Source organism: Cuculus canorus, chromosome Z (genome assembly GCF_017976375.1).
Source record: "Cuculus canorus isolate bCucCan1 chromosome Z, bCucCan1.pri, whole genome shotgun sequence".
NCBI lineage: Eukaryota > Metazoa > Chordata > Aves > Cuculiformes > Cuculidae > Cuculus > Cuculus canorus.
In genome coordinates, this window is record NC_071441.1 from 13,463,652 (window position 1) to 13,491,549 (window position 27,898).

At 42.6% G+C, this 27,898-nt stretch overlaps 1 protein-coding gene across 1 annotated transcript; it reads left to right on the forward strand.

The window, feature by feature from the left end:
• The first annotated feature begins 957 nt into the window (after positions 1 to 957).
• SLC30A5 (solute carrier family 30 member 5) lies at positions 958 to 27,855 on the forward strand. The gene is made up of 19 exons (XM_054054380.1): positions 958 to 1,095; positions 1,305 to 1,427; positions 3,157 to 3,223; positions 4,482 to 4,567; positions 8,063 to 8,150; positions 9,800 to 9,887; positions 12,482 to 12,558; positions 13,638 to 13,808; positions 14,415 to 14,703; positions 15,070 to 15,278; positions 16,367 to 16,524; positions 17,162 to 17,291; positions 18,706 to 18,925; positions 20,412 to 20,638; positions 22,533 to 22,661; positions 23,266 to 26,156; positions 26,719 to 26,931; positions 27,456 to 27,596; positions 27,673 to 27,855. Exons 1-16 carry the CDS (start codon positions 1,040 to 1,042, stop codon positions 23,434 to 23,436), a joined length of 2,289 nt encoding a protein of 762 aa, XP_053910355.1. The 5' UTR covers positions 958 to 1,039; the 3' UTR covers positions 23,437 to 26,156; positions 26,719 to 26,931; positions 27,456 to 27,596; positions 27,673 to 27,855.
• The last annotated feature ends 43 nt before the right edge of the window (positions 27,856 to 27,898 follow it).

The following is a 27,898-nucleotide window of genomic DNA, read 5'->3' on the forward strand; positions in this document are numbered from 1 at the left end:
GCCAGTGCCTCACCACTCTCATAGTGAAGGAATTCTTCCGTAGGCCTAGTCTAAATCTGGCACTTTCCAGTGTACACCCACTGCCCCTACTCTTTTACTACAAGCCTTTGTATACAGTCCCTCCACAGCTTTCCTGTAGGCCCTTCAGGTACTGGAAGGTCGCTATAAGATGTCCTTGGAGCCTTCTCTTCTCCAGGCTGAACATCCCCAACTCTCTCAGCCTGTCCTCGTATGGGAGGTGCTCCAGCCCTCCGATCATCTTTGTAGCCCTCCTCTGGACCCATCCCAACAGTTCCATATCCTTCTTATGTCCAGGATTCCAGAACTGGACACAGCACTCCAGATGAGGTCTCACAAGAGAGGAATAGAGGGGCAGAATCACCTTTCTCAACCTCTGGCCATGATACAACCTGCTTTTGATACAACCCAGGATACGGTTGACCTTCTGGGCTGCCAGTGCACATTGCCGGCTCACTTCAAGCTTCTCATCGACCAGCAACCCCAAGTCCTCCTTCACAGGGCTGTTCTTTATCACATCATCCCCCATCCTATACTGAAAACGGGGATTGCCCCGACCCAGGCACAGGACTTTGCACTTGGCCTCGTTGAACCTCATGAGGTTCTCACAGGCTCACTTCTCCAGTCTGTCTAGGTCCCTCTGGATGACATCCCATCCCTCTGGTGTGGCAACTGCACCGCTCAGCTTGATGTCATCTGCGAACTTGCTGAGGGTGCACTCAATCTCAATGTCTGTATCATTGATGAAGATGCTTCTAAAGCTGCAGAACGACTCGACTCTCGCAGAGTCGATTTGCGGCCAGCCAGGGCAGCCAGAGCACCCACCAAACCCCCCGATCACGGCCAGCCACCACACCCTCCCTTCCCTTCTCCCTCCCCCGGAGTATGCGACGGCCCTAACGGCGCACGCGCAGCCCCCCTCGCTGACCTCGATTACACTTCCGGTCTCCCCTCCCTGACCCTGCTTCCGCTTCCGGTTCCCCGCCGAGGGGTCTGAGGGGGATGCTCAGCGCGCGCCGCGATGGAGGAGAAGTACAGCGGGCAGGCGCTGGGGCCCGTGGATGTGCCCAGCGCCCGGTAACCGCGGGGAGGGCGAGAGGGATCCTCGGGACATCCGGAGAGAGCGGCGGGCATCGTCCTGCACCCCTCGAGGGCCTCCGAGGCGCGGGGGCGGGGGGCGAGTAGGAACCGGGACCGGGGGGGACACCCAGCGGGAACCTGGTGCGGGGGGTGTCAGCAGCCTGGTGCGTGGTTGCAGGTGCAAGCTGGGCTCTCGCCTTTTGCAGGCTGACGCGTTACATTGTGCTGCTGTGCTTCACCAAGGTTTTGAAAGCCGTGGGGCTGTTTGAATCCTACGACCTGCTGAAAGCTGTCCACCTCGTGCAGTTCATTTTCATAGTGCGGCTGGGGTGAGTGCGGGGGAGGCAAAGCCTCGTCTGAAACCGTTAGAGCCACGTTGTTTGTGGTGTTCATTTTCAGCATTGCCCTTATGGTTCTTTTCCAGCATTGCCCTATGTACTTGGGATTGTGTTGTGGATTAATTGAAGAGGAAAAGGCATTAGCAATGGATACGGGAAATACTCTGTTCATAGCAGTGTTTTCCCTTCATATCTATGCTCACTGTAATTTCAGAATAATAGAATAACTTGAGTTGCAAGTGACCCATAGGGATCGTCGAGTCCAACTCTCTGCTCCTCACAGGACTGCCAAAGACTGAACCGTGGGACTTAAATGCATTGTCTATTGAATCATAGAATCACTAGGTTGGAAAAGACCTCTTAGATCAGTGAGTCCAGCCATTCCCATACGCCACTAAACCATGTCCCTGAGCACCTCATCTACTCATCTTTTAAATACCTCCAGGGATGTGACTCCACCACCTCCCTGGGCAGCCTATGCCCAATGACCCTTTCAGTGAAAATTTTTTTCTTGATATCCAGTCTGAACCTCCCCTGGTACAGCTTGAGGTGATTCCCCCTTGTCCTATCCCCTGTCACTTGGGAGGAGAGGCCAGTACACTTGAACTCTGAGAAGTTTTGTGCCATGAACACTTTCCTGGGGAGCCTGTTGGGTGATTGGCCACCCTCTTAGTGAAGGACCTTTTCCTAATGCCCAATCTGAACTTCTCTGACACAGCTTCATTCCATTTTCTTCAAGGAAAGGAGATCAATACCTCTGCCTTTGCTGCATCCTTTGAGGAAATTGTAGGCTGTGATGAGGGCACCCCAGAGTCTCCTCTTCTCCAAGATGAGCAAACCAAGTGATCTCAGCTGTTCTTCCTAAGTCTTGCCCCCAAGACCTCTTGCTGACTCGGTTGCCCTGCCGTGGACCCACTGTAATAGTTTAGTGTCTTTCTTATGTAGAGATGCCCACAGCTGCTCATAGTCCTTGAGGTAGGGCTACACCAATGCAGTGTAGAGTGGAACAATCGCTTTCCTTAGCTGGCCAGCTATGCTGTGCTTGGTGCCCCCTGGGACACAGCTGGCCCTTTTGGCTGCCAGGGCACACCATTGACTCATATTCAATTTGTCATCAACCCAAATCCCAGATCTCTTTCCAAGGGGCTCTCCTTGGCCTCTCATTCTCCAGTTTTATATGTAACAAAGAGTGCCTTGTCCCAGGTGGAGGGTGCAGCACTTGATCTTGTTAAATTTCATGCGGCAGGGATTGCCCGGCTCTCCAGTCTGTACAGATCTCTCCGTAAGGCCTCTCTGCCCTCGAGAAACTTCAGTGATTTTCGTAATTTAAAATTGGTCATGCTATGACAATACCAATCATAAGAAACTCGGGTTTTCTTCCAGTCTTCTTAAGGGCATAGAAGACAATAAAAAACATAGTATTATTTCTTCTCACAACTTCTGATATCAGTTAGTTTGATTTTTCTAAATCGCAGGTAAATTTCTCTTTAGCCATTGTCTGAATAAATTGTGTTTAAAATTGGCCAGAACTTGTAATCGTCTTTGTACTGGTAGCTGGTACAATGCAGCAGAGAAAATAAGACCTGTCAGTGTGGTCTTTTAATGAAAAGTGTAGAGGAAGCGTTTTTGTCAGCTGAGCCCAATATGAGGGACATGGTCATTTAGAGCTGGTTTGAAAAAAAAGCTAACTGTTAATGCAGAAATTTTATTCTTTTAACAGGTCTGCATTTTTTATGGTTTTGTTTCAAAAACCGTTTTCTTCTGGAAAAGTGGTAACCAAGCGTCAGGTGAGTTGGTGTATGTAATAGTGGCGCACTATTACATACATGGTCTTTGTAGATACTCTTGACAATGTGGTTCTTGAAAAAAATGAAGGCAGAAAAAGGTTATTCCATTTGGAAAATGTTGCAATTTCCAGAAGTGTGTAACTAATATGTGTTTAGCACACTGAAAAAGCAATCAGCATTTTTAGCTTTTGAGAGCATTATGAAGAGATTCGTCCTTGGCTCCATGCAAGCATCTGTTTTGAGAACTGGATTTTCAAAGGGAGCTTAGTCTGCTTAGCTGACTTCAACAGTTCTTAAAGGGCAGTTTCTAGACTGCCAGCATGTCAAAGTGCTTCAGTCATGTCCCCCATGCCAGAACAGTGCTTTCTGCGTGGTGCATTGTGATAAAGGGTTAGTCTATGCTCTTCAGACCTGTGTTGAATTCCCAGTACCCCTCAGTGTCTGAGCAGGGCCAGGTTCGCACATGCTGTTTTACAAAAAATAGTGTTTTCACCTGCTTCTTATGTTCACCTTGCTTTTAGGTAATTGTGCATTCAAAGACATGGTCCATGCACAATGTCATCAGTGTATGTGCTAAGTAGAGACGATCTGAAGGATAGCCTCAGAAGTGTTCCAAGTGTCAACCGTATTCATGGTTAGACATGTATGGCGGAATTTTGAAGTGTAAACAGGAATAAATTGCATCGTCACTCTGTGTTGAAGGTGTGATGTTTATCATAGGCACATTGTCTTGTTTAATGTATTTCCAAAATTAACTACCTTTCTTGAAACTACTTTTCTTGTATTTACAGTTAATAATGTATTGAATAGCTGAACTATAACCTGCGTCCTAAAGAAAGAATTTAGCACATGCATAAGTATTTGTAGGCTTAAAGTCTTAATCTCTTTATCATGATTGTTTTATGTAGCTATATAGGTGTTTGTCAGATGCATATAATAAATTACAGAATAGGGAGTATCTTTGGCTGGTAAGTGAACTTGAATTTTTTTCAGTATCTTTATCAGGCTCATCATTAAAGGGATCTCAGACCATTCTGCCACAACACTAGGTTCTATAGTAAAGAAATAAGTAATTCTATTTCATCACCTTAATTGCCTGGTAACATAGTTAAGAAGATAATCATGTTCTGAATTTTGCAGAACTTGTAGACTATATATTTTCCTCTCTCTTTCTACTGCTGCTGTGCTAAAAAGGCTAATAATGGGGTGTTTACTTTGAAACCGGAGAAAATGATGATGAAATACCTCTCTTTTGCAGTGGATCAAAATTGTTAAACATGCTGTTGTGGGATGTATCATTTCACTCTTGTGGTTTTTCGGCCTTACTCTTTGTGGACCACTGAGGTAAATAACTATTTAGGGTCAAGAATGTTTTATCTTTTTATGCTAATTTTTGGGTTTCCCCGTTCTGCTTGTTGTTTTGTATATGTCTTTTAGCCCATTCTGGCAGCCTCGTGGTTTATTCTTTGAAATTTTAAATGGATGTTTATGGTTTTTCCTGTGAACTCTGTTGTCCTTGGGAAAAGCTACATATAATTTTCTACAGAACTTCTTTCTTCATTCATTCTTTGACAAGAAGCCAGGCAAATTCTTAATAGTGCTTAAAATATTGTCGTGCTTGATAAGCTCACTAACTGTTGTACTAACTGTGGTTTTCATCATTTCATTAGTCTCATTAACGTAACTCCAATTATTTATTTAACTTTTTGAAGTCTGGGGCTTGCCAGCTAGTACTAGCAGCTTGTATACCCATGCCAGGTTACTAGAAATAACTTCTAGAAACAATTTATTGCAGAGCACTGCTTTGTCTAGTTATATGCTTGTGCTGTGTTGGAGTTGGGTAGCGTTAGTACCTGTGCTCTGAGTGAAATCACCCATGTTGTTTGTTAGTAGTACTGATTGAGTAACTGTAAGATAGTAATGGTAGGCTTCCAAAAATGAAGGTTAATGTATCAGAAAGCATCTTTCATTAGAGAGAGTAAGCCTTAAATCATAACATTTTATGAAGTTAAGGTTTTATCCTCTACGCAGGAGAAGGCATACCTTAAAATAAAGGATTGCTTAATACCTTAGTGCCTTTCTGGATGCTGGCAGTCTTCCCAAATAGAACCAGTCACATGGGCCCTAGTAGTTTGTATTGTAATGCACAGAACAGCAGAAGCATTGGGTAAACTTGACAGTGATTATTACTTTCATGTTCTGCACTGGAAAGTTGTCAATACAGCTCGTTAGTCAGCCTTTGCTATCTGAAGGAGATAGTGTGCAAGGTAGAAATTCTCATTTTCAGGAATTAAGAGGTTCGGAGGTTGCATAAACTACTAGGCTACCCACACCTCAATGAACAGGATGTAATACCACAGAATAGGGCCCCTTTTTTTTCTGGGAACCAGAAACTTTGGTTTAGAGCAGATATTGTGATGCAATAACTACTCCATTTTGAGCAGCTTAGTATCTTGTTGTGTTAGGAGAAGAAAGTACCATCTAAAATAATCTATAAATGAGAAATTTTAATCTGTTTCTTTGTTTTGTGGTATAGAACCATAGAATCACTGGGTTAGAAGAGACCACCAGGATCATCGAATCCAACCATTCCTATCAATCACTAAACCTTGTCCCTGAGCACCTCATCTACCCATCTTTTAAATACCTCCAGGGAAGGTGACTCAACCACCTCCCTGGGCAGCCTGTTCCAGTGCCCAGTGACTCTTTCAGTGAAAAAGTTTTTCTGACGCCCAGTCTGAACCTCCCCTGGTGGAGCTTGATGCCGTTCCCCCTTGTCCTGTCCTCAGTCACTTGGGAGAAGAGGCCAGCTTCCTCCCCTCTACAACCTCCTTTCAGGTAGTTGCAGAGAGCAATAAGGCCTCCCCTCAGCCTTCTCTTCTCAAGGCTAAACAACCCCTCTCTTAGCCGCTCCTCATGAGACTTGTTCTCTAGCCCCTTCCCCAGTGTCATTGCTCTTCTCTGGACACACTCCAGAGCCTCAACATCCTTCTTGTAGTGGTGGGCCCAGAACTGAACACGGTGTTAGAGGTGTGGTCTCACCAGTGCCGGGTACAGGGGCAGAATAAGATGCCATTGGCCTTCTTGGCCACCTGGGCACACTGCTGGCTCATGTTCAGTCACTCAACATCCCCAGGTCCTTCTCCTCCGGGCAGCTTTCCAGCCACTCTTTCCCTAGTTTGTAGCACTACATGGGATTGTTGTGCCCCAAGTGCAGGACCTGGCATTTGGCCTTGTTAAACCACATGCCATTGCTCTCAGCCCATCGGTTCGGCCTGTTCAGATCCCTTCGCAGAGCCTCCCTACCCTCCAGCAGATCGACGCTTCCACCCAGCTTAGTGTCATCCGCAAACTTACTTCGGGTGCTTTTGATCACCTCATTCAGGTTATTGATAAAGACATTGAACAGGACTGGACCCAGCACTGAACCCTGGGGGACACCTCTTGTGACCGGCCTCCAGCTGCAGTTAACTCCTTTTACCACCACTCTTTGACCCATCCACTCTTGGGGCCATCCAACCAATTTTACCACCAGGAGAGTGTGCGCCTGTCCAGGCCAGAGGCTGACAGTTTCTGAAGCAGAATGCTGTGAGAAACTGTCAAAGGCTTTACTGAAGTCCAAGAAGACGTTTACAGCCTTTCCCTCATCCAGTAGGCTGGTCACTTTGTCATAGAAGGCAATCAGGCCAGTTTGGCAGGACCTGCCTTTCGTGAACCCATGTTGACTGGGCCTGATCACCCAGTTCTCTTGCATATGCTTTATGATAGCACTCAAGGTCACCTGTTCCATGACTTTCCCAGGCACTGAGGTCAGACTGACAGGCCTGTAGTTTCCTGGATCCTCCCTCCAACCCTTCTTGTAGATGGGCACAACATCAGCCAGCCTCCAGTCCAGTGGAACTTCCTTAGTCAGGCAGGACTGCTGGAAGATGATGGAAAGGGGTTTGGCAAGCCAACTCCCTGAATACCCTTGTGTGGATCCCATCTGGCCCCATAGATTTGTGAGTGTCTAATTGGCCAAGCAAGTCTCTAACCACTTCCTCTTGGATCGTGGGAGCCTCATTCTGCTCCTCTAGCTCCTGGGTATGTACACAAAGAGAACAACTTTCCTTACTATTAAAGACAGGCAAAAAAGGTATTAAGTACCTCAGCCTTGTCCTAATCCTTTGTCACAGTTGTTCCCTTTGCATCCAATAAGGACTGAATATTCTCCCTGGTCCTTCTTCTACTATTAATGTACATATAGAAAGATTTTTTTATTATGTTTCACTGACTTGGCCAATCTGAGCTTTAGTTGGGCTTAACCCTCCTGATTTTTCCTCTGCATGATCTAACTTCCTCCCTGTAGTCCACCCAAGACGCCTGTCCCTTCTTCCAAAGTTCATAGACATTCCTCTTCTTTTTGATGTCCACTGATATCTGCCTGCTCAAACAGGTTGATTTTTTTTCCTCGACGGCTCTTTTTCAGGCACATGGGAACAGCTTGCTCCTGTGCTGCCAGGATTTCCTTCTTAAAGAATACCCAGCCCTCTTGGGCTCCTTTGCCCTTAAGGACTGCCTCCCATGGATCTTTATCAACTAGCCTTCTGAACAGTCCAAAGTCTGCCCTCTAGAAGTTCATGCCTCACTGTCCGGTGGTAGATCTGTCTCTCATGAGGGCAAATATTTTTGCATTTATCCTTTTGAGTTGTTTAAGTTTGCTGTTGAAATCACAGGATAAATCTTTGACTGCTGTGTCATTGAATTTTAACTGAAATAAATATATCTCAAGCTTGCCCACTTAAAAGTGGACATCAGTGTTTGTAAGTAGACAGAAATGTTTATTTCACTTTTTTATAGGACATTGTTGCTGTTTGAGCACAGTGATGTGGTTGTGCTGTCGCTCCTTAGTGTCTTGTTCACAAGCTCAGGTGGAGGACCAGCAAAGGTATTTAAAATTTTATTTCACCAAATGTAAAAAGTAGTGAATGCTATATATCGAAGTACTACTTCGCACAGAACAAACAGTGTTTCAGCCCTATGTTCATAGAAACTGTAATTTATTTTTTTTTAGGTTAATTAGTGGTGAAATTATAAGATGTGCTACTTGAAATACTAAATATGACATTAAGAGAGAAACAATGGGTGAAGCTATTGTAGATCCATGGCAAACACCTGAGAAGTTTTTCTGTTTGTAGGTGGAAAAGAAGCATGAGAATTAATTTTGCACTTCAGCGTTCTTAGTAATGGGATTTTGGGTTCAAACTGACAAAAGGACGTGTGTGTATAATGGTCCTGGCCTTTAGGCACTGAAGTTCAGCAGTACAGTCTTCAAATGCTTACCTAGCCTCTTCAATGTCTGTAACTTCGGGTTTTTTTGCCAGAGGGTTCTCTAACTACTTTAATGTCTGCATGAGCCTAAACGTGTTGAACACTTGGACCTAGTCTTGCAGAAATCTATACTTGAGACCTCCTTTGTCAGAGTCCCATTACACACAGCTTTTTGCACAGTGTTCTCTAACTAAGCCTAATCAGCCCTAAGTAGATTGAGCTCATCCCAACACCTTGGGGTGATAGTCTTGGCCGCTTTCCCTCTTGGAGGAAGATACCGTATGATAAGATCTGTACCTAAGGATAGAGTATTGGCTGTGTAGGAGAGAGTCTTTCTTTGGGGCTGTGTTAAGCTGGGAGTTTTGAAATCTGTCTCATAACTGCTGCTGGGGTCCACTGCTCACTTTTAGGCTGGCCTTAAAGTGACTACTAGCACAGTTGTCTGCTCTGACACTCTGTGCCCACTCCCATCAAATTGGCATGCTTAGAGCACCCAGCATGAATCTGAAAGACTATTGTTTTCTCCAGCCAGCCACCATAGGGTAAATGTAGACCTTCAGAGAGGTTCTTTGTGAGTGTCTTAGTAGGCCATGCTTGGAAGTTAAACTGCCTGTCTAAGGCAGCAGAAGCAAGGGAGTGATAAACACGTCCTTGGAATGTTTCAGCTTTCTGAAGTGAACTGTGGCAAAGAGAAGTCAGCTGATTTTCCAAAACAAGAATGTGACAGCTGTGTTTGGCTTCAGAAGATGAATCATAACAGCATTTTGTAGCTGTAGAGCTCGGTGTCTTGCCAAGATGATGAATACCAAAATCTCAGTGTCTTAAGTCAGGGTGGTGATGGCTCTGGGAGCTGGGATTTCATAGCTACCTCTATCCATTCCCCACAAAAACACCGCAGAGTTCTGCTTTCTCAGAACCTTTGTACAGCACTCTAGCCTTTACCTCCTGTAAGACAAAATTATACAGTTTGTGCACTAGATCTTGTTTATAGCTCCTTGATGCTACAAAATATTAAATCACCAGTCTTAAGTAGCCATTCATTCTGGCAGACAGAAGTACACCATGAACAAGGAAGCAATCACACCCTATGATACAGGCTTCTAGTTTGTTAGAGTGGTAATTTGCCCTGATCTATCTGGTAAATCTGAAAGTCAGAATAAATATAAAATTATATTGTCAGAATCACTTTTTCATTAAAAAAAGGGGGGGGGGTGTCCTCATTTTATTATAATAATAATTGGAGCATGGTTTTGTTTTGTTCTACAGACAAGAGGTGCTGCATTTTTCATCATAGCTGTCATCTGCTTACTACTTTTTGATAATGATGACCTTATGGCTAAAATAGCAGAACACCGTATCCTTTCTTGTTGTGCCTAAGAACAAGTGCCTGTGATTACCAGAGGAGAGAGAATATGAAGTTGAGAGCAGTAAATCAGATATACTTGCATTTTCTTCAACAGAATCTTACCTTTCAAGAATATTATAGCATAGGATTTTACTCTTACACCTAAATACTGATATTTACAGCTGAATGCATAGCATTCCTTACTTTGATAACTTAGAACACAGCTATAGCTTTTAAGCTGTAGTTAAAGGCTTTCTCCCCATTTGCACATACTAAACCACTTAGGATTGCTAGAAGCTTTTTTGATGAGCTCTCTTTTTTTTTTTTTTTTTTTTCCTTTCTGGAAATTCTAAACATAATGGCTGTAGCCTGAATGTGTGCAGTAAATGGTTGGCAGCCTAGCTGGGAGTCTCTTCCTTATATCCAGAAAGTTTCACAGAGTTATAGAATTATTTGGGTTTGAAGTGACCTTTAAAGTTCACTTAGTCCAACCGCCCTGCAGGGAGCAGAGGACAATTTCCCCTGGATCAGGTTGCTCAGAGCCCTGTCCAACCTGACCTTGAATGTTTCCAGGGATGGGGCATCTGCCGCCTCTCTGGACAACCTGTCCCAGTGTTTCACCACCCTCGTTGTAAAAACTTTCTTCCTTATTTCTAGTCAAAATCTACCCTCTTTCAATTTAAAACCATTACCCCTTGTCCTGTCAGGACAGGACTTACTGGAAGTCTGTCCCCATCTTTCTTATAAACCCCCTTTAAGTATTGAAAGGCTGCAATGAGTTACCGTTAGAGCCTTCTCTTCCTCAGGTGAAGAACCCCAGCTCTCTCAGCTTCTCACCACAGAAGAAGCGCTCCATCCCTCTGATCATCCCTTCTCTGGACCTGTTCCAGCAGGTCCGTGTCGCTCCTGTGGTGAGAACTCCAGGCTGGACACAGTGCATCAGATGGGCGTCTCACCAAAGCAGAGCAGTGGGACAGAATCACCTTCCTCGACTGGCCATGCTGCTTCTGATGCAGTCCAGGATATGGTCGGCCTTCTGGGCTATGATTGCACATTGCTGGCTCATGTCCAGTTTTTCACCCACCACTACCCCCAAGTCCTTCTTGGCAGGGCTGCTCTCTCTGCCTTCATCTCCCAGCCTGTATTGCTGCCAGGGGTTGCCTTGACCCAGGTGCAGGACTTGGCACGTGGCCTCACTGAACCTCCTGAGGTTCATGTGTGCCCACTTCTCAAGCTTGTCCATGTCCCCTGGATGGTATTCCATCCCTCAGGCATGTCAGCCACACCACTCCCTTTGGTGTTGTCTGCAAAGTTGCCAAAGGTGCACTCGTTGTCACTGATGAAGGTTCTGCACAGTACTGGTCGTATTACAGATCCCTGAGAGCACCACTGTTGATCACCTCCATTCAGACATTGAGCCATTGACCACTACCATCTGGAAGCAAAAATCCAGCCGATTCCTCATCCGCTGAGTGCTGCATTCATCAAATCCATATCTCTCCAGAGACACGAGTGCTGTGGGGAACCCCACCAAAGGCCTGTCAGAAGTCTGGGTAGGTATCATCTGGACAGGCTCTTCCTTGTCCACTGATGCAGACACTCCATCAATGAAGGCCACTATGTTAAACAGGCAGGACTTGCCCTTGGTGAAGCCATGCTGACTGTCTCATATCACCTCCCTGTCTTCCATGTGCCTTAGCATGGCTAAGGGGGATCTGTTCAACAATATTCCCAGGCACAGAGGGATCCTCCTTTTTACCTTGGATGAAAATGGGTGCAGCTTCCCTTCTTCCAGTCACTCGGTACTTCCTCTGACTGCCATGACTTTTCAAATATCATGGAGAGTGGCTTAAAGATTGTTTTCTGCCTTTGCAAATATAGTAATCTCAGTTCAGCTGCCGGCTGGAAAATGATGTCAAGTAGCCTCCAGTATCTCCAGCAAGAGTGGACTTTAAGCTTCGAATTTAAGCTGGCTGACATGTTTTCAAAGCCACTGAGTAAATTGGAAGTGATTCTGAGATGAGTTTTCAACAGGTTGTCTTATTGTGGTGAAGTATACTGGTGAAAAGCACTGAGTTTTCAGTGAATGAATTAGCTGTGAAAGTGCCCTGTAGTGGTTTTCCCAAAAGCTATATTTAATATATTTTAATATTATAGTTAATATAATTAATGCTGCATTGTGCTTGACAAATACTCTTTATTTTCTGAAGTTTAAATACTTAGAAACTGGAAAGATGTAGGCTATATTTTAGACACTTCACTGTTAGAGCTTTTAGTAAAAAATCAATCTAATTTTTAATGCTGTTAAGTATATTTTTCAAAGTCTGGTTGCCATAATTAGTGTAAATTCTGTGTCATGACTGCTGTGCAGTATTTAACACTGACTGTGTTCTCATGTTTTAAAACACTTTTCCCCACACAATTTTTAACTGCTTATTTTCTGTGGAAATACTTTCTTCTTTCCTAAATTTTAAAGATCTGACAAGCCTTAAAGGTCAGGTTGCTTACTTCTGCTTTGTGTGGTTTTCTGCTACGTATACCTCTTATTTGCTTAAAAAAAAAAATCATCAAATGAAACTATTCCTTAACTTATTTTTATTTAGCTGAGGGACATCATGACAGTGCTCTTACCCATGTTCTGTACACAATCATTGCTTTCCTTGGTGTTGCAGATCACAAGGTAAATAACTTATATTTTAGTAGTTAATATATGTGTGTGTGACTTTTGTAGGTAAGAATTTTACCACCTCAGAGTTAATCCAAGCCTAAATCGAAACCAAAAAGCTCAACATCCAGCATGCTGGAACTGAATTAGGAGGATGAGGAGCTTCAATACAGCAACCCAAACCATACAGTATTCAACTGGTATGGCTGGCAATGACTTTGCTGTAATGTGTAACCTAAAAAGTCTGATTAAAATTATCCTGAAGTATTCTGTACCGGTGTTCTGGATGTTTCAAAATGCTTTGCGTACAAGCAGTTTCTTGCTCTTTTTCGGGGTCTTTGTGTTGTTGCTCCTGTTTTTCCCGTCTTTCTCTTGCGTTAGATGCTTATATTTGAAGATGCAGTTTCTGGTACTTCAGAAGTATAGACCTTAGTGTACGGGATTGACCTGGCTGATTGAGTTGTTCTGCTAGCTTAGTCTTGTTGCTGAAGTGGTTGTATTGAGAACTAAATCAGGAAAAAAGTATGGAGCAGTTGAGAAAGTATTAATTTAGAAGTAAATGAAATGCTTGAGAGACTGGCTAAAAGCAAGTGGGAGTTGGGATGTTCTGTGTGTATCTTGTGATTCATTTATAGAACAATTTTGAAAAAAAAATATGGTGAAGAAATGTGATTTGATGCAATTAAAGGTAAGTGAATGAGAAGACTACAAAAGGCTTAGAGGCCTAGGTGACATGGCACTTATGGGGTTTATGTATGCTTTCGGCAGTCTTTTATTAATGGAAAATGGGAAACTAAGTTTTGTTTGATTTTTCTTTTTCCTAGTATGTTCTTTGCTGTCAATTCACTGCTGTTGTATGCTGGTTAACACTACTGAGTTTTAAACTTCATGTCATATTAGGCTGTTGTGAGTAGTGCTGAGGTATAACCATTTATGCATGTTACTTTTTTTAACTAGAGTAACAATTACAGGAAATACTGTCTTTGGCTTTTGTGGATAAGTTAAGGAAAGCATATTAATCTTCTGTCATGTAAGTGTCATTTAATTTGGATTGGGGTGTTTGAGAAATGCTAACAAGATCCCTCTATTTCCAGGGAGGTGTACTGCTTCTCGTACTGGCATTGTGCTGTAAGGTTGGTTTTCACATGGCTTCCCGAAAACTTTCTGTAGATGTAGGCGGAGCCAAGCGTCTTCAAGCTTTGTCTCACCTTGTTTCTGTCCTTCTCTTGTGCCCGTGGGTCGTTGTCCTCTCTCTGACAACAGAGGTAAGAGAGCAAGTACAAAATTAAATCATTTTTTTTGTAATGTTTCTGCTTGTGAAGTGCAGTTTAAATCTTTTAAAATGACCAAAGTTGCCATTTTAATTTTGTAGTAAATGCTGTTTGCGTTTTTTCCTCTATATTTTGGTGTCTATCTGTGTGATACCTTCATTTCCTCTTTTGTGTGATAACTTCATTTCATCTTTCTGGCTCAGATACTATATCCAGGATTCATATACTAACATTGCACAAGTATTAATGACTGTATAAATGCAGGTCTCTCTTATTCCTGAGGAGCAGATTATTGTAATTTAAAGACATTCATGCATTATGCTTGCAACCGCAGGGAGAGTAGATCATTGCAAACGTGGTGTTATGTGTGGCATTGCTTTTAAGCACTTGAAAGTATGTAAAGTAAGGTATTGTACTGCATATTAGCTGTATGTGCCTTTGTGGTCTGAAATTTTGCTTTTATAGGCTAAATTGAAAATATAGAAGTATTTATGTTTTGATGGATTTCTGAAACCATTTATAATGAAAGTGAATGAATGCTATATATATAATCACATCTAATGGAAAGCAATCCTGTTTGAAATCTGTTTTTCATTGCAGAGTAAAATAGAGTCTTGGTCCTCTCTCATCATGCCTTTTGTAACAGTCATCTTTTTTGTTGTGATCCTGGATTTCTATGTGGAGTCCATATGCTTTGTCAAGATGGAAGCTTCCACGTGTGCTCGATATGGGTCCTTTCTTATTTTCATTAGTGCATTGCTTTTCGGCAACTTTTGGACACATCCAATAACAGACCAGCTTCGAGCTATGAACAAGCCACCACACCTGGAAAGCACAGAGCATGTTCTTTCTGGAGGAGTGGTAGTGAGTGCTGTCTTCTTCATTTTATGTACGTATTTTTTACTTGTATTTTAATAAATCTATTGTCTCTGTGATTGGGAAGCCAATCAGAAAATGGGTATATGCAGAATTATTTTGGATGAGCTTTTGTGGATCCTTTTGTATAGCAAGGGTCTGTATCTGTGCTCTTTTACTCTCTGTCTACAAAAAAAATAATGTAATAGATCTGTTCGGTTGTGGAGGTGATGATCTAATCTTACATAGCAATGAAATCTAATGATAAACCTCAAGATGAAGTTGACAGTCACTTTGCTGCCTGCAAGTTTCATGTAAGCTTTGATTGCTGATAAAACATACTTGAAAATAACTGTGAAGCTTAGAAACAGCAACAAAAACTTCAATACTTTCCTTGCAGCTGCCAATATCCTGTCCTCCCCCTCCAGGAAAGGGCAGAAGGGTACCCTTATTGGCTATTCCCCTGAAGGCACTCCTCTCTATAATTTCATGGGTGATGCATTACAGCAGAGCTCTCAGTCATTACCCCGGTTTATTAAGGAGTCACTGAAACAAATCCTTGAGGAGTACGATTCTAGGCAGATCTTCTATTTCTTGTGCCTAAATCTGGTAAGTGCCTGTGTTTTTTTTTTGCAAACCAAATCACAGTAGTACATAGCACAGTAAGAAGAGTTGTTCTCTGAAAGGTTCCCATGATTGACTGTTTTTAAAGTGACCCTTGACAGAAGAGTTTCATTAGATGAAATATTAAAATAGAGGATTCTTGCACTGATCTTGCAGTAAGTGGCAGGTCACTTTGATTTCTTGTCAGAATGTAGCACTGTTTCTGTATGTAACTGTTATACCAGAAAGTAAACACTTGTATGATAGTACTTGAAGACTGAGGTATCTCAATGTTATCAGCAGATAAGCTGAAGCTAATAAAGCCTTCAAGGATGGAGACAACAAAATAGTAAGTGTGGGATTGATTAGTGTCATTTTGGAGTGGGCTGGTTTTGCTCCTAGCTTCTCTCTTTTTTGAACAGGAAAAGGTTATGCAGTAAGCAAATCTGGTAGAACCTCATTTACAAAGATCTGTCTTTGTTCTTTGGTGATTATCCAGAAGAACAGGGGTTGAAACTTGAAGTATCAGTAATTTTAAGGACTTCCATTATGGAATGTGAGAGATGGGAAAGAAAGGTTATAGACAGACCAATTAATAATAGTAAATTGTACAGAGAAAGTGTATTTATTAAAAAGGTTTCCTTGTGTACCCTTCTTAAAACCGATTCCTAAGATTTAAGCAGTCAGCTAATTGGTAATGAAAATTTTTACAGAACAGATGTATCGACTGCATTGCTTTTACAGGAATACTAGATCAGACCAGAATTCTTACGTTGTTAATGACAAAATGCATAAAACTTTGTGCAACATTAGTTTAAAATTCTAAATGAAAACTTGAACTGACTCGTGTAGAGGGTTGTTTCCTTGAGTCTAAGGCATTTGGGGTGGTAGGTTAGAAAATGTCTCTTCATCAACTTGGAATGTATCACTTACTTTTGTTTCATTGGAGAAGAGAGAAAATGGTCTGGGAATATATTTAACAATACCTTTTGAAAACTGTTAAGCATCCTATGACAAGAGTTCCCTCCTAGCTACACAGACATAAAAATACAAGTTAATCTTCGAGGAAAAATTCAAACTCTCTTTCGTTTTAGGCTTTCACGTTTGTGGAGCTTTTTTATGGAGTATGGACCAATAGCCTTGGTCTTATTTCTGATGGATTTCACATGCTTTTTGATTGTTCTGCATTAGTGATGGGGCTTTTCGCAGCTCTGATGACAAGATGGAAAGCAACTCGCATATTTTCCTATGGGTTTGTATGTTATATTCTTTAATGACTATCTGCAAGTTATTCTACCTGCTCACTTTCAAAATGTTTTCCTGTAAAACGTCTGGGATGTTTTAATGGTGCGTGCTTCTGTGGGTTATCTGCTGTCTCTCTTCTGTTCCACAGGTGCATGCAATTCCTCTCTTGCCCCTGCAGAGAATCTGAAATTTGATTTTTATTTATCTCTACAAATAAATCTCTATCCCTGTGAATATTACTTAGAAATTGCCTTACCCAGGCAATGTCAGAAACTGAAGAAAACATCAAACTGAAATAAGTATTAGAAGTCAGTGTTTAAATGAGGATCTTGATTCTGCAGCCATAATCAAAATTTGTATAGTTAAATTGCATAGCAATTTGAAGCCCTGAATGTGCAGTATATATGAAAAAATACTTAGATTATTATACCTTTATACTGTTGGTGTTTGGACAGCTGCAAACTAGCTACCTTTTGGTCACAAATAAATAACCTAGAAATTAAGGCATGAGTTTGTGGCATCGAGGAAAAAAATCAAAGCAAACAATGATTCATTAAATGTATTATAACTGTATTTATTACAGCTTTGAAATTTGTTCAGACTACTCATTATTCACTCTCAAAAGTACATTTGTGTGCTTTCAGGTATGGACGTGTAGAAATTCTGTCTGGATTTATTAATGGCCTCTTTCTGATGGTAATTGCTTTCTTTGTCTTCATGGAATCAGTGGCCAGATTGGTGGATCCTCCAGATATAGATACAAATATGCTAACTGTAAGTTTTGTCATTGTTTGAATGTTGTTTGGCAGTTAACAGTTCATTTATGTTCATCGCAATTTAAAGAAAAGTTGAGGACGGTAAAGTTGCATACTCAAGACGTCTAAACTATGCACTGACATTTTAATGTATTCTAATTGTAAAATGCAAACTATATCTAGTTTAAAAAAACAAAAAAACAGCTAGGGATTAATATAATTTAACTATAACAGTTAAACTGATCCTTTTCCTAGGCTGCTAAAGCTGTAATGTTTTTTGATGGTGGTCTTCCTATAGTAAAAGATCCTAAGGAAATAATTTGTACATGGCTAAATTTGGTTCTGCTGTACTGTATTCGTAGGTCAATTATTGGAGAAACTATTTTGTATTAGTCTCTAAAAAAAACTCAAAAATCAGCCAAAATTCATAACATTATGCTGAGTCTGCTACTATGATATGAACAATCATGAAGCTGTTCATAGCTAATCGTAACTACACCTTATCTCTCTAATTTCCACGGCATTTTCAGGGACTACCACCACTTGAATTTTCAGTTTTCCAACCCTTTATTTGAAATGTGATTTCATTTTCTTCAAACCTTTTTTTTTTTTTAATTATGGAATTCTGCAAATCCTTCCATTTATCCCATTTCCAGATATATTTTTTTTTCTTACATGCACACACATGATTTTGTGCTCTCCTGCTTTCTTTAGTACGTAGGAGAAAGATTTTTATCTAGGCACAATTAGAAATGTGCATTGCTGAAATCGAGGGCTGATTTTTTTCTTTTTTTTTTTTTTTTTTCTTTTTCATCTTCAATATTTTCTCCACTTTCACTACTGATTCTGTTTCCTGAGGGTGGGAAGAATTACCCCTTCTACATGAGAACCGTCTGCATAGCCAAGGAAACTTCTAACAACCCCCAAGTAGTTGGACTTGCTTAATTCTTTTTTTAGCTGGAATTACTCTTGCGCTTTGCTCGTTTTTCAAGAGAAGAGGAGAAAAACAGGCAGACCAATACAGCAGTAGCTTCTGTCTTCAGTTCAGTAGCATTTTAGATGAGTGTGCGTATCTTAGATGCAATATACATCGCCCTTTCTTAAAATTAAATTTGCAATCTTGTTCCGATTTATGGATAACTAGGTTTTGCATTTTTGTGATTTTTGATTTTTTGTGATTTTTTTTATTCAGTGATTTTTTGAGAAGGTTTGGGATGACTGGATCTTTTTGAGAAGGGAAGAAAGTTCCTTTGAAAGCAGCATGTATACTAAAAGGAATATGATGATACATATTAGAATAGTCCTGTTGATGCTAATGCTTCTGCAGTTTTCCTTAATTAGAAGTACAGTGTTTCAGATTACCATGTTCTAGAAAATAAACATCTTGAACGCCTGGTATGTAGTGATGCTAAAGACTTTTCTCCCTCTCACAGCCCGTCTCTGTTGGAGGGCTGATCGTAAACCTTGTTGGCATCTGTGCCTTCAGCCACGCGCACTCCCATGGGGCTTCTCGGGGAGGTTGTCACTCGCACGATCACAGCCATTCTCACCATGGACACAGCCACGGGCACGGGCATTCCCACAGTGACCATGGGCACAGCCATGGGCATTCCCACGGGTCTTCTGGAGGCAGCATGAATACCAACATGAGAGGCAAGTACAGATTGTTGAGTTGTGAGCGATCTATGTGATTCCCAGCAGGCTGCAGATCTTCAGAATCAGACACAGTACTATGCTTCAAATCTCTCTGCAGAAGTGATCTGACAGCCATTTAATATGGTATACTTCAATTTCTCAAACTGTTTTCTTCATCAGTGAGTTTAACTCGAAGAAGCCTTAACTTGAAATGTTTATTTGCGTGGCTTTCTTAGATGTGGATAATACCTAAGTCCTAGTAAGAAGCATTAATCTCTAGTCTTCACTAACATTAATAAATAGTCTTTGCAAACCTTACTGCATAAGCTTACAGTCCTTGTTTCTACGTTCCACCTGGAAATTAAACTATGAGGCTTCTGTGTGTAATCACCAGGCTTCTAGGTATCACGTGACAGACGGTTGTAAAAACACCACGGGAAGGGATAAGAAGCAGAAGAATAAATGCAGACCAGCAATCTAGAATATGCTTCTGTTTGTGATTCAGGAGATAAGGTGATAAAGGTGAAACTCTTTTAGAAATCTAAATTCAGAAGCTAATCGAGAAGAGCAATATGTATAAAATTTCAGCATAGCTACTTCTTAGAATTTTTCCCTCTTAGTTAGACAGTAGTTACTTAGTAACTGCCTGGCTTATAGAAAAAAAAAATCCTACAAATCAATGAAGTTTTTCCTGTAACCTTGTCAGAGCACAAGCATTTTAGAAAATAGTCATATTTCATGGGTTATTTTACATCCTAATTCAGACGGCTGTTTTGGTCTCCGGCATTTTTGTGAAGTCTGCCCTTGCTCTTAGCTATTTCAATATGCTTTCAACTCCTGACATTTCAGTAGCACAAATCTTACAGATGGTTAGAGATTATTTTTCTATGTCTATTGAATGTTCATTGAGAATGCCACCTACCTTTAGAGCAGTATAAAGTATAAGATTCCTAGCAGTAGAAAATAGACAATATTCTTATAAACTTGGAGCAGAGTTGGCATACAAAAACTAAATGTGTTAATATCTGTCCATATTAGCAGTCCAATGCATTCGCGCTGGTCTTTTGCTCCTCTGCGAAGGATCAGTGAGTCTCTCTGTACTGAGTTAAATGATTATGCTATATAGTAGAAATGCCACTGACAATTTAGACTATTCACATTTTATTTAATCTGTAAGTGCCTGCATACCTCATTGCTCTGTGGAGTTAAAAATGTTTTTTTACATGGATTTGTCTTTAAACATTAGAAAAGCTAAATGTTTTGATTTAATTTTCATGGAATCTCTAGGTTGTAAAAGACCTTTGAGATCATCAAGTCCGAGTGTACCTGCCTGCTACCAAATCATAAATTTTGCACCAGGCTAGGCAGCTAGTTGCCGCTGTTCAGCTTGGTGGGGGTGTGTATTATATTTAATGAACGCTGCTTTGTTTCTGCTGTTGAACATATACTTATATTTTTAACAGACTTGTTCCACTTAAATCACTCAGTTTATTTCTTTTTTCAGGTGTGTTTCTGCATGTGTTAGCAGACACTCTTGGCAGTGTTGGTGTTATCGTATCCACAATATTTATTCAGCAATTTGGATGGCTCATAGCTGATCCGCTCTGCTCTCTTTTTATTGCTACATTGATTTTTCTTAGCGTTATCCCGCTGCTGAAAGATGCCTGTCAAGTGCTTTTGTTGAGGATACCTCCAGAACAGGAGAAGGATCTGCATGCTGCTTTAGAGAAGGTCAGAACTACAATTCTAAGTGTTTTCATGTACAAACAAACAGAACTATTAACTGGTTTTAATAATTATTAAACTCAAGTAGGTCAGTCTGGAAGCTTCCTTTGTCTTAGGAAAATACGATGTCTCAAGTTGTTTGAAATCTGTTTTGCAAAGATGTGGCAGGATTAGTTCTACTGACTGAAGTTGTATTGCACTTTTTTTGCTTTTATAGGTAGCTCGTGGTTTCAAAGGAGTATGGTAACAGTGTGGGAAAGGTCTTAGTACTAAGAAAGTAACATAGCAATTCCTAAAAGCTTGCAACCTTTTTAAACTTGATGTGTACAGTTCAGGCTACCAGATTATATCTTGTGCCTGTCATCACAGGTGTTCTTATTTGGTTATATCATGATGGGCATGCTGGTTCACAGTAGGTGAGATGGCAAAAGTAAAGCTGTTTTTCCTAGTTACTTTTTCTTCCTAGTCTGTTCTCTTCCTGTCTGCTGCAGTACAGTTCTGCTTTGTGGCTGTACCTAGTATTCTCTGTTGGCTCATTTCAAGTTCTGCGCAGAATTGTAATGCAGACCTCAGTGTGGAGAAGTCCTCTCTGCCGAAGAACTAGTTACGTGTTCTTTGAGGATGCCATAAACTAGAGGCAGCAAGGAGAACTGTCCTGATGAGAACTGTCCCCTTGGTAGAGGGGAAGATGCATTCTTGTCTGCATGAGGTAGATGGAGATTGACTGGGAGAGACTTGTGTAGTGAAAGGAAAGGATGGTGCAGAAAGGGGTTTCTCTTTTTGATGAGGGACGACAACACTTCTGGGAGACTGAGGAAAAAGAAAGTACTTTTTGAAAACAATCAGAGAGCAGTTCGCTAAAAGATAATGAAAAAAACAAAACATTTACAAAAATACATCACACTGAAACAGTTTGCTTGTTGTAGGTCAACCCAGCCAGCAGACAGGCATCCACACAACCACTTGCTTGCTACCTCTCTTTACCACCAGCACTGCCAGTGGACAGGGCAGAGAATAAGAAGAGCAAAAGCAAAAGAAAAAAATCTGGGAGCAATATAAAGGCCATTTAGCAGGCAAAGGTGGCAGCGGGAAGCAGTGCATTGTCTCCCACAAGCAGACTGATGCCCAGACAGTCTCCAAGCAACAGCCACCTTGGGAGCCAAAAGAACCTCTTCTTCCTCTACACCAGTTTTTATTGTTAAGCATGACGTTGTATGCCATGCAATATCCCTCTGGCCATCTTGGGTCTGCTGTCCCACCTGCTCCCCCTCCCCACTTCTCGCCTGCCCTCAGCCTGCTCACGGGGGGAGGCGCAGAGTGAGAGAAAGAGAGAGCCTTGAAAGTTCACAAGCACTCTTCAGCAATAGCCAAAACATAGGGGTGTTATCAAAACTGGTTTAGCCACACATTCAAAGCGCGGCACCACAGATTCTCTTGTCAGAGAAGTTCAGTCTGTTCCAGCAGACCCTGTAGAAAAATCAACTCTGAAAAATGGTAAATTACAGGAAGATGATGTGTCTCTGAATTAGGTCCAGTTATGGTAACTAAATGGCTGCTTATCCTGGATAGTGAGGGAAGAGATGTCCTAGAAATAGGTAAATATCTATATAGTGTTTTGGTTGGTCTGTCCATTGATGTTGTTGTGTTTTGTACACTAAATCAATCTTTTTACATTCTGTTTAGCATTGCAGTCTGGGTTTTTCACTTAGTTTTCCTTTTAGTTTCTAGTCTTTAACAGCAGTAGCCAAGTGACCTTTCAATACTACATATTTCTGAATATGGCTTAGCTGGAAAGCTGCTTTGTTTCCCTGTGAAATATTTGGCACCAATATCCATTAGATGCACAAGTTCAAAATGTGTTCTTAAGTTAATTGTTGCTTATGTAATTTCTTTATAATAGATTCAAAAAATAGAGGGAGTCATATCCTACAGAGATCCCCATTTCTGGTGTCACTCTGCAACTGTTGTGGCAGGTACAATACATGTGCAAGTCGTGTCAGATGTGATGGAGCAGAGAATTGTACAGCAGGTAAGGTGCAAGGTTTTTGGACCCTAAGGTCTTCATTTCTTGTTCTGTAGCCTTTCTTCAGTCGTAGATTGAATTTTGAATCTGCTGCTCGGGATTGGTTTTATTGGCTAATCGGTTAATATCTCAGAGCTAGTCTTTAATGATGTACTTTTCCATGGAACCTTGCTCTTTTGGAATTAGTTGCATAAAGAGTTGTTTGCTAAAAAATTTGCCAGAAGAATGAAAAATGAAGGTGTGGGAAGGTCATTCTTGCTGTTGACAGTGGCAGCACATCTGCTCTGAGAAAAGGAGGAGGAGGTGGGTTTCGTGCTGTAAACAGTAGATATGTCTGAATGCTAATTGTGGGTTTATGTTTGGCCTACTGGGATCTGTCGGCCTTGGGGTTTTGTTTTTTCTTGATACTTATTTCCTTACACAAGACAGAATTATCTGTTATGCTGAAGCTGCAAAGCCATTCCCACTGAAGCTAGTCTTCACTTTCCAGAAAATTCAATCCTTAGGATGGCTTCTTTTTAACAATAGTATTTCAGAACCAGAACAGGGCAAGTTACTGTGAGGCACACAGGATATGTAACGCTGATGTTAACCATACTGTGCTGTTCAGGTTACAGCGATTCTGAAAGATGCTGGGGTGAACAACCTAACTGTCCAAGTGGAGAAAGAAGCTTATTTTCAACACATGTCCGGGCTCAGTACAGGATTTCAAGACGTCTTTGCAATGACTCAGCAGCTAGAATCCATGAAATACTACAAAGATGGTACTTACATCATGTGATTCAAAGTGTTGTTTGCCAAAGGCAGTGCAAATGGTAAAGCTATAAGATTCCATATTCATATTACTTTTTGTCAGGAGATCTTGCACATACATGTACAGAAACAAATGTACTATATATTTGAATTTTTTTTAGCATACTATCTTTATTATAATTTGATTAAGATGCTTTTATAAAGGAAATGAGATGGACTTAAATATTTGCTGTATATGTGAAAATATTGGAAACCTTAAATAGTGTACTTGGAGTTTATTAAACAGAAATGTTGGAACTTGCAGAGAGGCACAGATATATTCCATACTTTCCCTAGGTATGGAACATCACAATTATAGTTCCATCTTAGCAGGAAACAGAAATGGTTTATATTGAAGTGCAAACATGAGCAACTGAAAAACATTTTTTTTCTTTCAAACAGAGCTTGAAGACTCTTTGAATGAAAGAAATTACACTTTTATTATGGGGATAAACAAACAACATGAAGTCATGGTTTTTGCACACTTTGTTAGATAATAGAAATAGACAGGTTTTCTATTATGTCTTGGCATATAGATCCAATTTCTAAACATAATTTTAATGCATAAGGGAAATAGATGTTACCATTTTAAATTTATATCAAATTATTTTTTAAGGAGAGAAATCCACAGGTTAACAGTGAGAAAGTAGGAGGGGAAAGAATTGCAGGCACTTTTCTGTTTCCTGGGAAGACTCTTAATCAAAAAAACACTCTGTAAAATAATTACTTTTTACTTTTTGTACAAATCGGTGAGGATTCCAACATTCAGCTAAACTTCACCTCTTCATGATACATTACTCTGTCACTCACTTCACTTTTTTCATAATACCATAACACAGCTGTAGGTGGTTCTGTAGCCAGTTATACCTCTGCGTGTTACCCAGGGAAGCAATCCACGTTTAGAATGCTAAACTGTGACAGTAGTCTGTCACTTGGCAAGTTGCTGAAATAAACTGTAAATTGAGACTTCTTGACTAGAAGAAGCGTGTTCAAAAAATAATTGTGTGTGTTGGGATCTTAATACTGTGAAGGAAACAAATCTCTATCTTCAGCGAAAACCTGACAAGAGGATGATAATATGTGTCTTCAGAGGTAGTTGTCTTTGCATTTGCTTACAGTGTTCCCCTTCTTGTCTGAAGCCCTTCAAACATTTTCCTTGGAATTCAGCAAATTGATTCAGTCGTTAGCAAGAACAAGTATTTCATCGTTCCATGTATCACGGCAGTCTTATTTTGTCCTATTGTTTTCTTCTTCGGCATTTAGGATCGGTTCTCAAGTATCATAAAGACTGAACTTGATATTAGTGGAATTTGGGGATAGTGTGATTGCCATTTGAAATGACCTTGAGCAACTCTTCTAATGTGATACGACTGTTCATAACAAGCTGTGGTTTGTTTTGTAACTGTTAAACAAGTCTGCATTCCATTCTCTGGTGCTGTGCTAAATTTCTATCTGCAGTACAGGACTGACTTGAATAATGGTGGTGAGAAAAGTTGCTAAAAGTTGCTTTGTTTTTACATGGAGTGATGAAGGTTGATGACACAAATCACATTTCTCAGGATCGCACTGCAGAACCAGCAGAGTTCTCAGGGCTTGGTCCCATTTTTTCCCAATGTATGCCTTTGGTACTGGTATTCTCGCCTTACCCCCTCCAGAAGGCTCAGGTCAGTTGACTAACAATGCTACATCTGTGCTGGGCCAGCAGGCAGGGTGATCTTTAGATGTTGGACACTGTTTCAAACGAGAAGCTTCAGTTAATATTTACACGTGCCACTCATATTTGAGACTCATTTGAGCTGACAGCATTTCATCAAACGGAGCATTAGCCCCATTATGATAAGTGGGTGAAAAGGGCGGGGGGCTCTTTCTTATCAAATCAAGTTAGCTTAACATACTTGAAAAGCCTTTATGCTCGGCAAACCCTGATTTTGTACTTCAGCTGAGAGCAACAGGACCCAAAACGAGCTAAGGTGGTTGAGATGCTGTTGGATGATCGTGGCCGCAAAGATAAGCTTGTCCCTGGAACTTCACAGGCAAGAGCAAGCCTGCATCTTAACATGCATTCGGCAGCTTTTTATGTTACCCAGCACACATGCACAATGTTTTTCCTGGCTACCCGGGCAGGCAGGCAATGGCAATAAGCGTTGCTTATCTTAAATTTGTTTAGTAAGAGCCCCTGTCTGGCAAGAAGCCTCCAAGGGTTCAGCCTTTTCCCCTGCCCCACAGCAAGATCTGCCAGAGCTGTGATGCAAGGGCAGGTTTTCACATCCCGGCCACAGGCCAACCGATCTGTATTTCAGTGACTGCTATGGCAGGGAAGTTTTCTGTCTGCTCGCTGGATGTGTGTACAGACAGTTGCAACAAAGCGCTTCCCAAGGTGAAACAGATGGAATGCAAGGTGCAGCGCTTGTGTTGGGCAGTGCACAACAAGTGTATTTTTATGGGAACGGTGAAATAAACCTGTTTTTCGGTAACGTTTTAATTTTATGCATTGCATCTTAACTCTTCTGACCCGGGGCAAGTGCCGGGAGAACACCCAATCGAACTGAACTGCGGCCCCGCAGCGGTGTTCCCCCTCCGCTGCCCGCGGCCAATCGGGACGCAGTGGGCGGCCCGGGAGCGGCGGCCGTCAAGGGTTTAAAGCCGAGGTGCTCGGGCTGCGCCCCGCTCTCGCTTCTACTTTCCATGCCACCTCCCAGGGCGGTCAGGGTAAGTGCGGGACGGGGTGGACTGGCGCTTTGAGGAGCCGCTTCGCCTCTACCCACAAACCCGGATTCGCGGGCGGGGGTGCAGACCCCCGATGCCCCGTCTCGCCCCGGCTGCTGCTTCGCGGTGGGCTCTGCAGGTGCTGCTTTAGGGTGTTCCCTCGGTTCTGCCCGCTGGCCCTTGGCGACTCGGGGCTGGAAGGGGGGCACCGTGCGCACCCCCGGCTCCTCGTACTGACCCCCAAAGCCCCGGGGCTCCGCGCGGCGCTCCCAGCATCTCTGCCCTTTCCACAGGGTTCTCCGGGACCCTCTTCCCCCCCGCATTCCCGGGGTTCTCTCGGGTCCTCTCTCTCATCCCCGGGGTCCTCCTGGCTTCTCTGCCCCATCCCCGGGGTTCTCCGGGCTCTTCTTCCTCCCCCCATCCCCGCGGTCCTCCGGGCTCCTCTCCCTCCCCATCCCCGGGGTTCTCTCGGCTCCTCTCCCCCATCCCCGGGGTTCTCCAGGCTCCTCTCCCTCCCCATCCCCGGGGGAGCCGCTGCTGCCGGTACCCACTGAGCCATGTGCAGATGTCGTCGGTCGCCCGATCGAGGATCTACAGGCCGGCGACCCCCATGCCGCCGCTGCGCTCGCGCACCGTCTTGGGGGACCTCGGCAACTGCTTCGCCAGCGGGAAGCAGCTGGCGGACACCCCCGCACCGTGGAAGCGGGCGTCGGGCGAGATGCGGAAAGCCGCCGGCAAGGAGCAGCAGGCGCCGCCGTCGACCCTGGAGCCGCCCCAGGTACCCCCGGCGCGTCCCGGGTGCCCCCGCCCAGCCCCGGCCGAGTGCGTGGATCGGTGACCCGGAGTGGGACCCCCGAGGGGCTGCGGAGCGAGGCGCTGCCACCACTGACCCCCAACTTCATAGAATCATAGAGTGGTTTGGGTTGGAAGGGACCTTAAAGATCATCCCGTTCCAACCCCCGGACCTGGGCACGGACACCTCCCACCAGGCTGCTCAGAGCCCCATCCAACCTGGCCTTGAACACCGCCGGGGATGGGGCAGCCACAGCTTCCCCGGGCAACCAGCGCCAGTGCCTCACCGCCCTCTGTGTGAAGGAGTTCCTCCTGATGTCTAGTCTAAATCTGCCCCTCTCCCGTTTACACCCATTGTCCCCAGTCCTATCACTGCAAACCTTTGTGAACAGCCCCTCCCCAGCTTTCTTGTAGCCCCTCCAGATACTGGAAGGTGGTCATAAGATCTCCTCAGAACCTTCTCTTCTCCAGGCTGAACAACTCCAACTCAGTCTCTCTGTTTCTTTGCAGCTGGAGCCACAGTCTGCCACCAGTGTGCAAATGTTCACTTACAACGTATCAGAAGAGCTGTTGCTTGAAGTGGTAGGCAAACATGAAGATGATGATGGCCCAAACTTTTGCAACTCGTACAGGAATCTCAGAGACATAGAGGTTGGTAGGTGTAGGTCGGGACTGCAAGGGGTATCTGTTGGCACTTGACCTTGTCTTCGAACTTGTCTCTCTGCAGGAGATCAAGGTCAAATATGCCTGCAGATCAAACTGCAAGATTAGCAACCTTGAATAGCTGAACTTCCCTATGGTGTGGAAGCGAGACCAACCCCTGATGAAAAAGATGTAACTCCTAAGCACACAAAAGCAAAAAAGGAAAAAAAGGCACAAAAAAAGATGTAACTCCTAAGCAAACAAAAGCTGAACCTGAACAGAATGAAACCCTGAGGATACAGTATATTTTA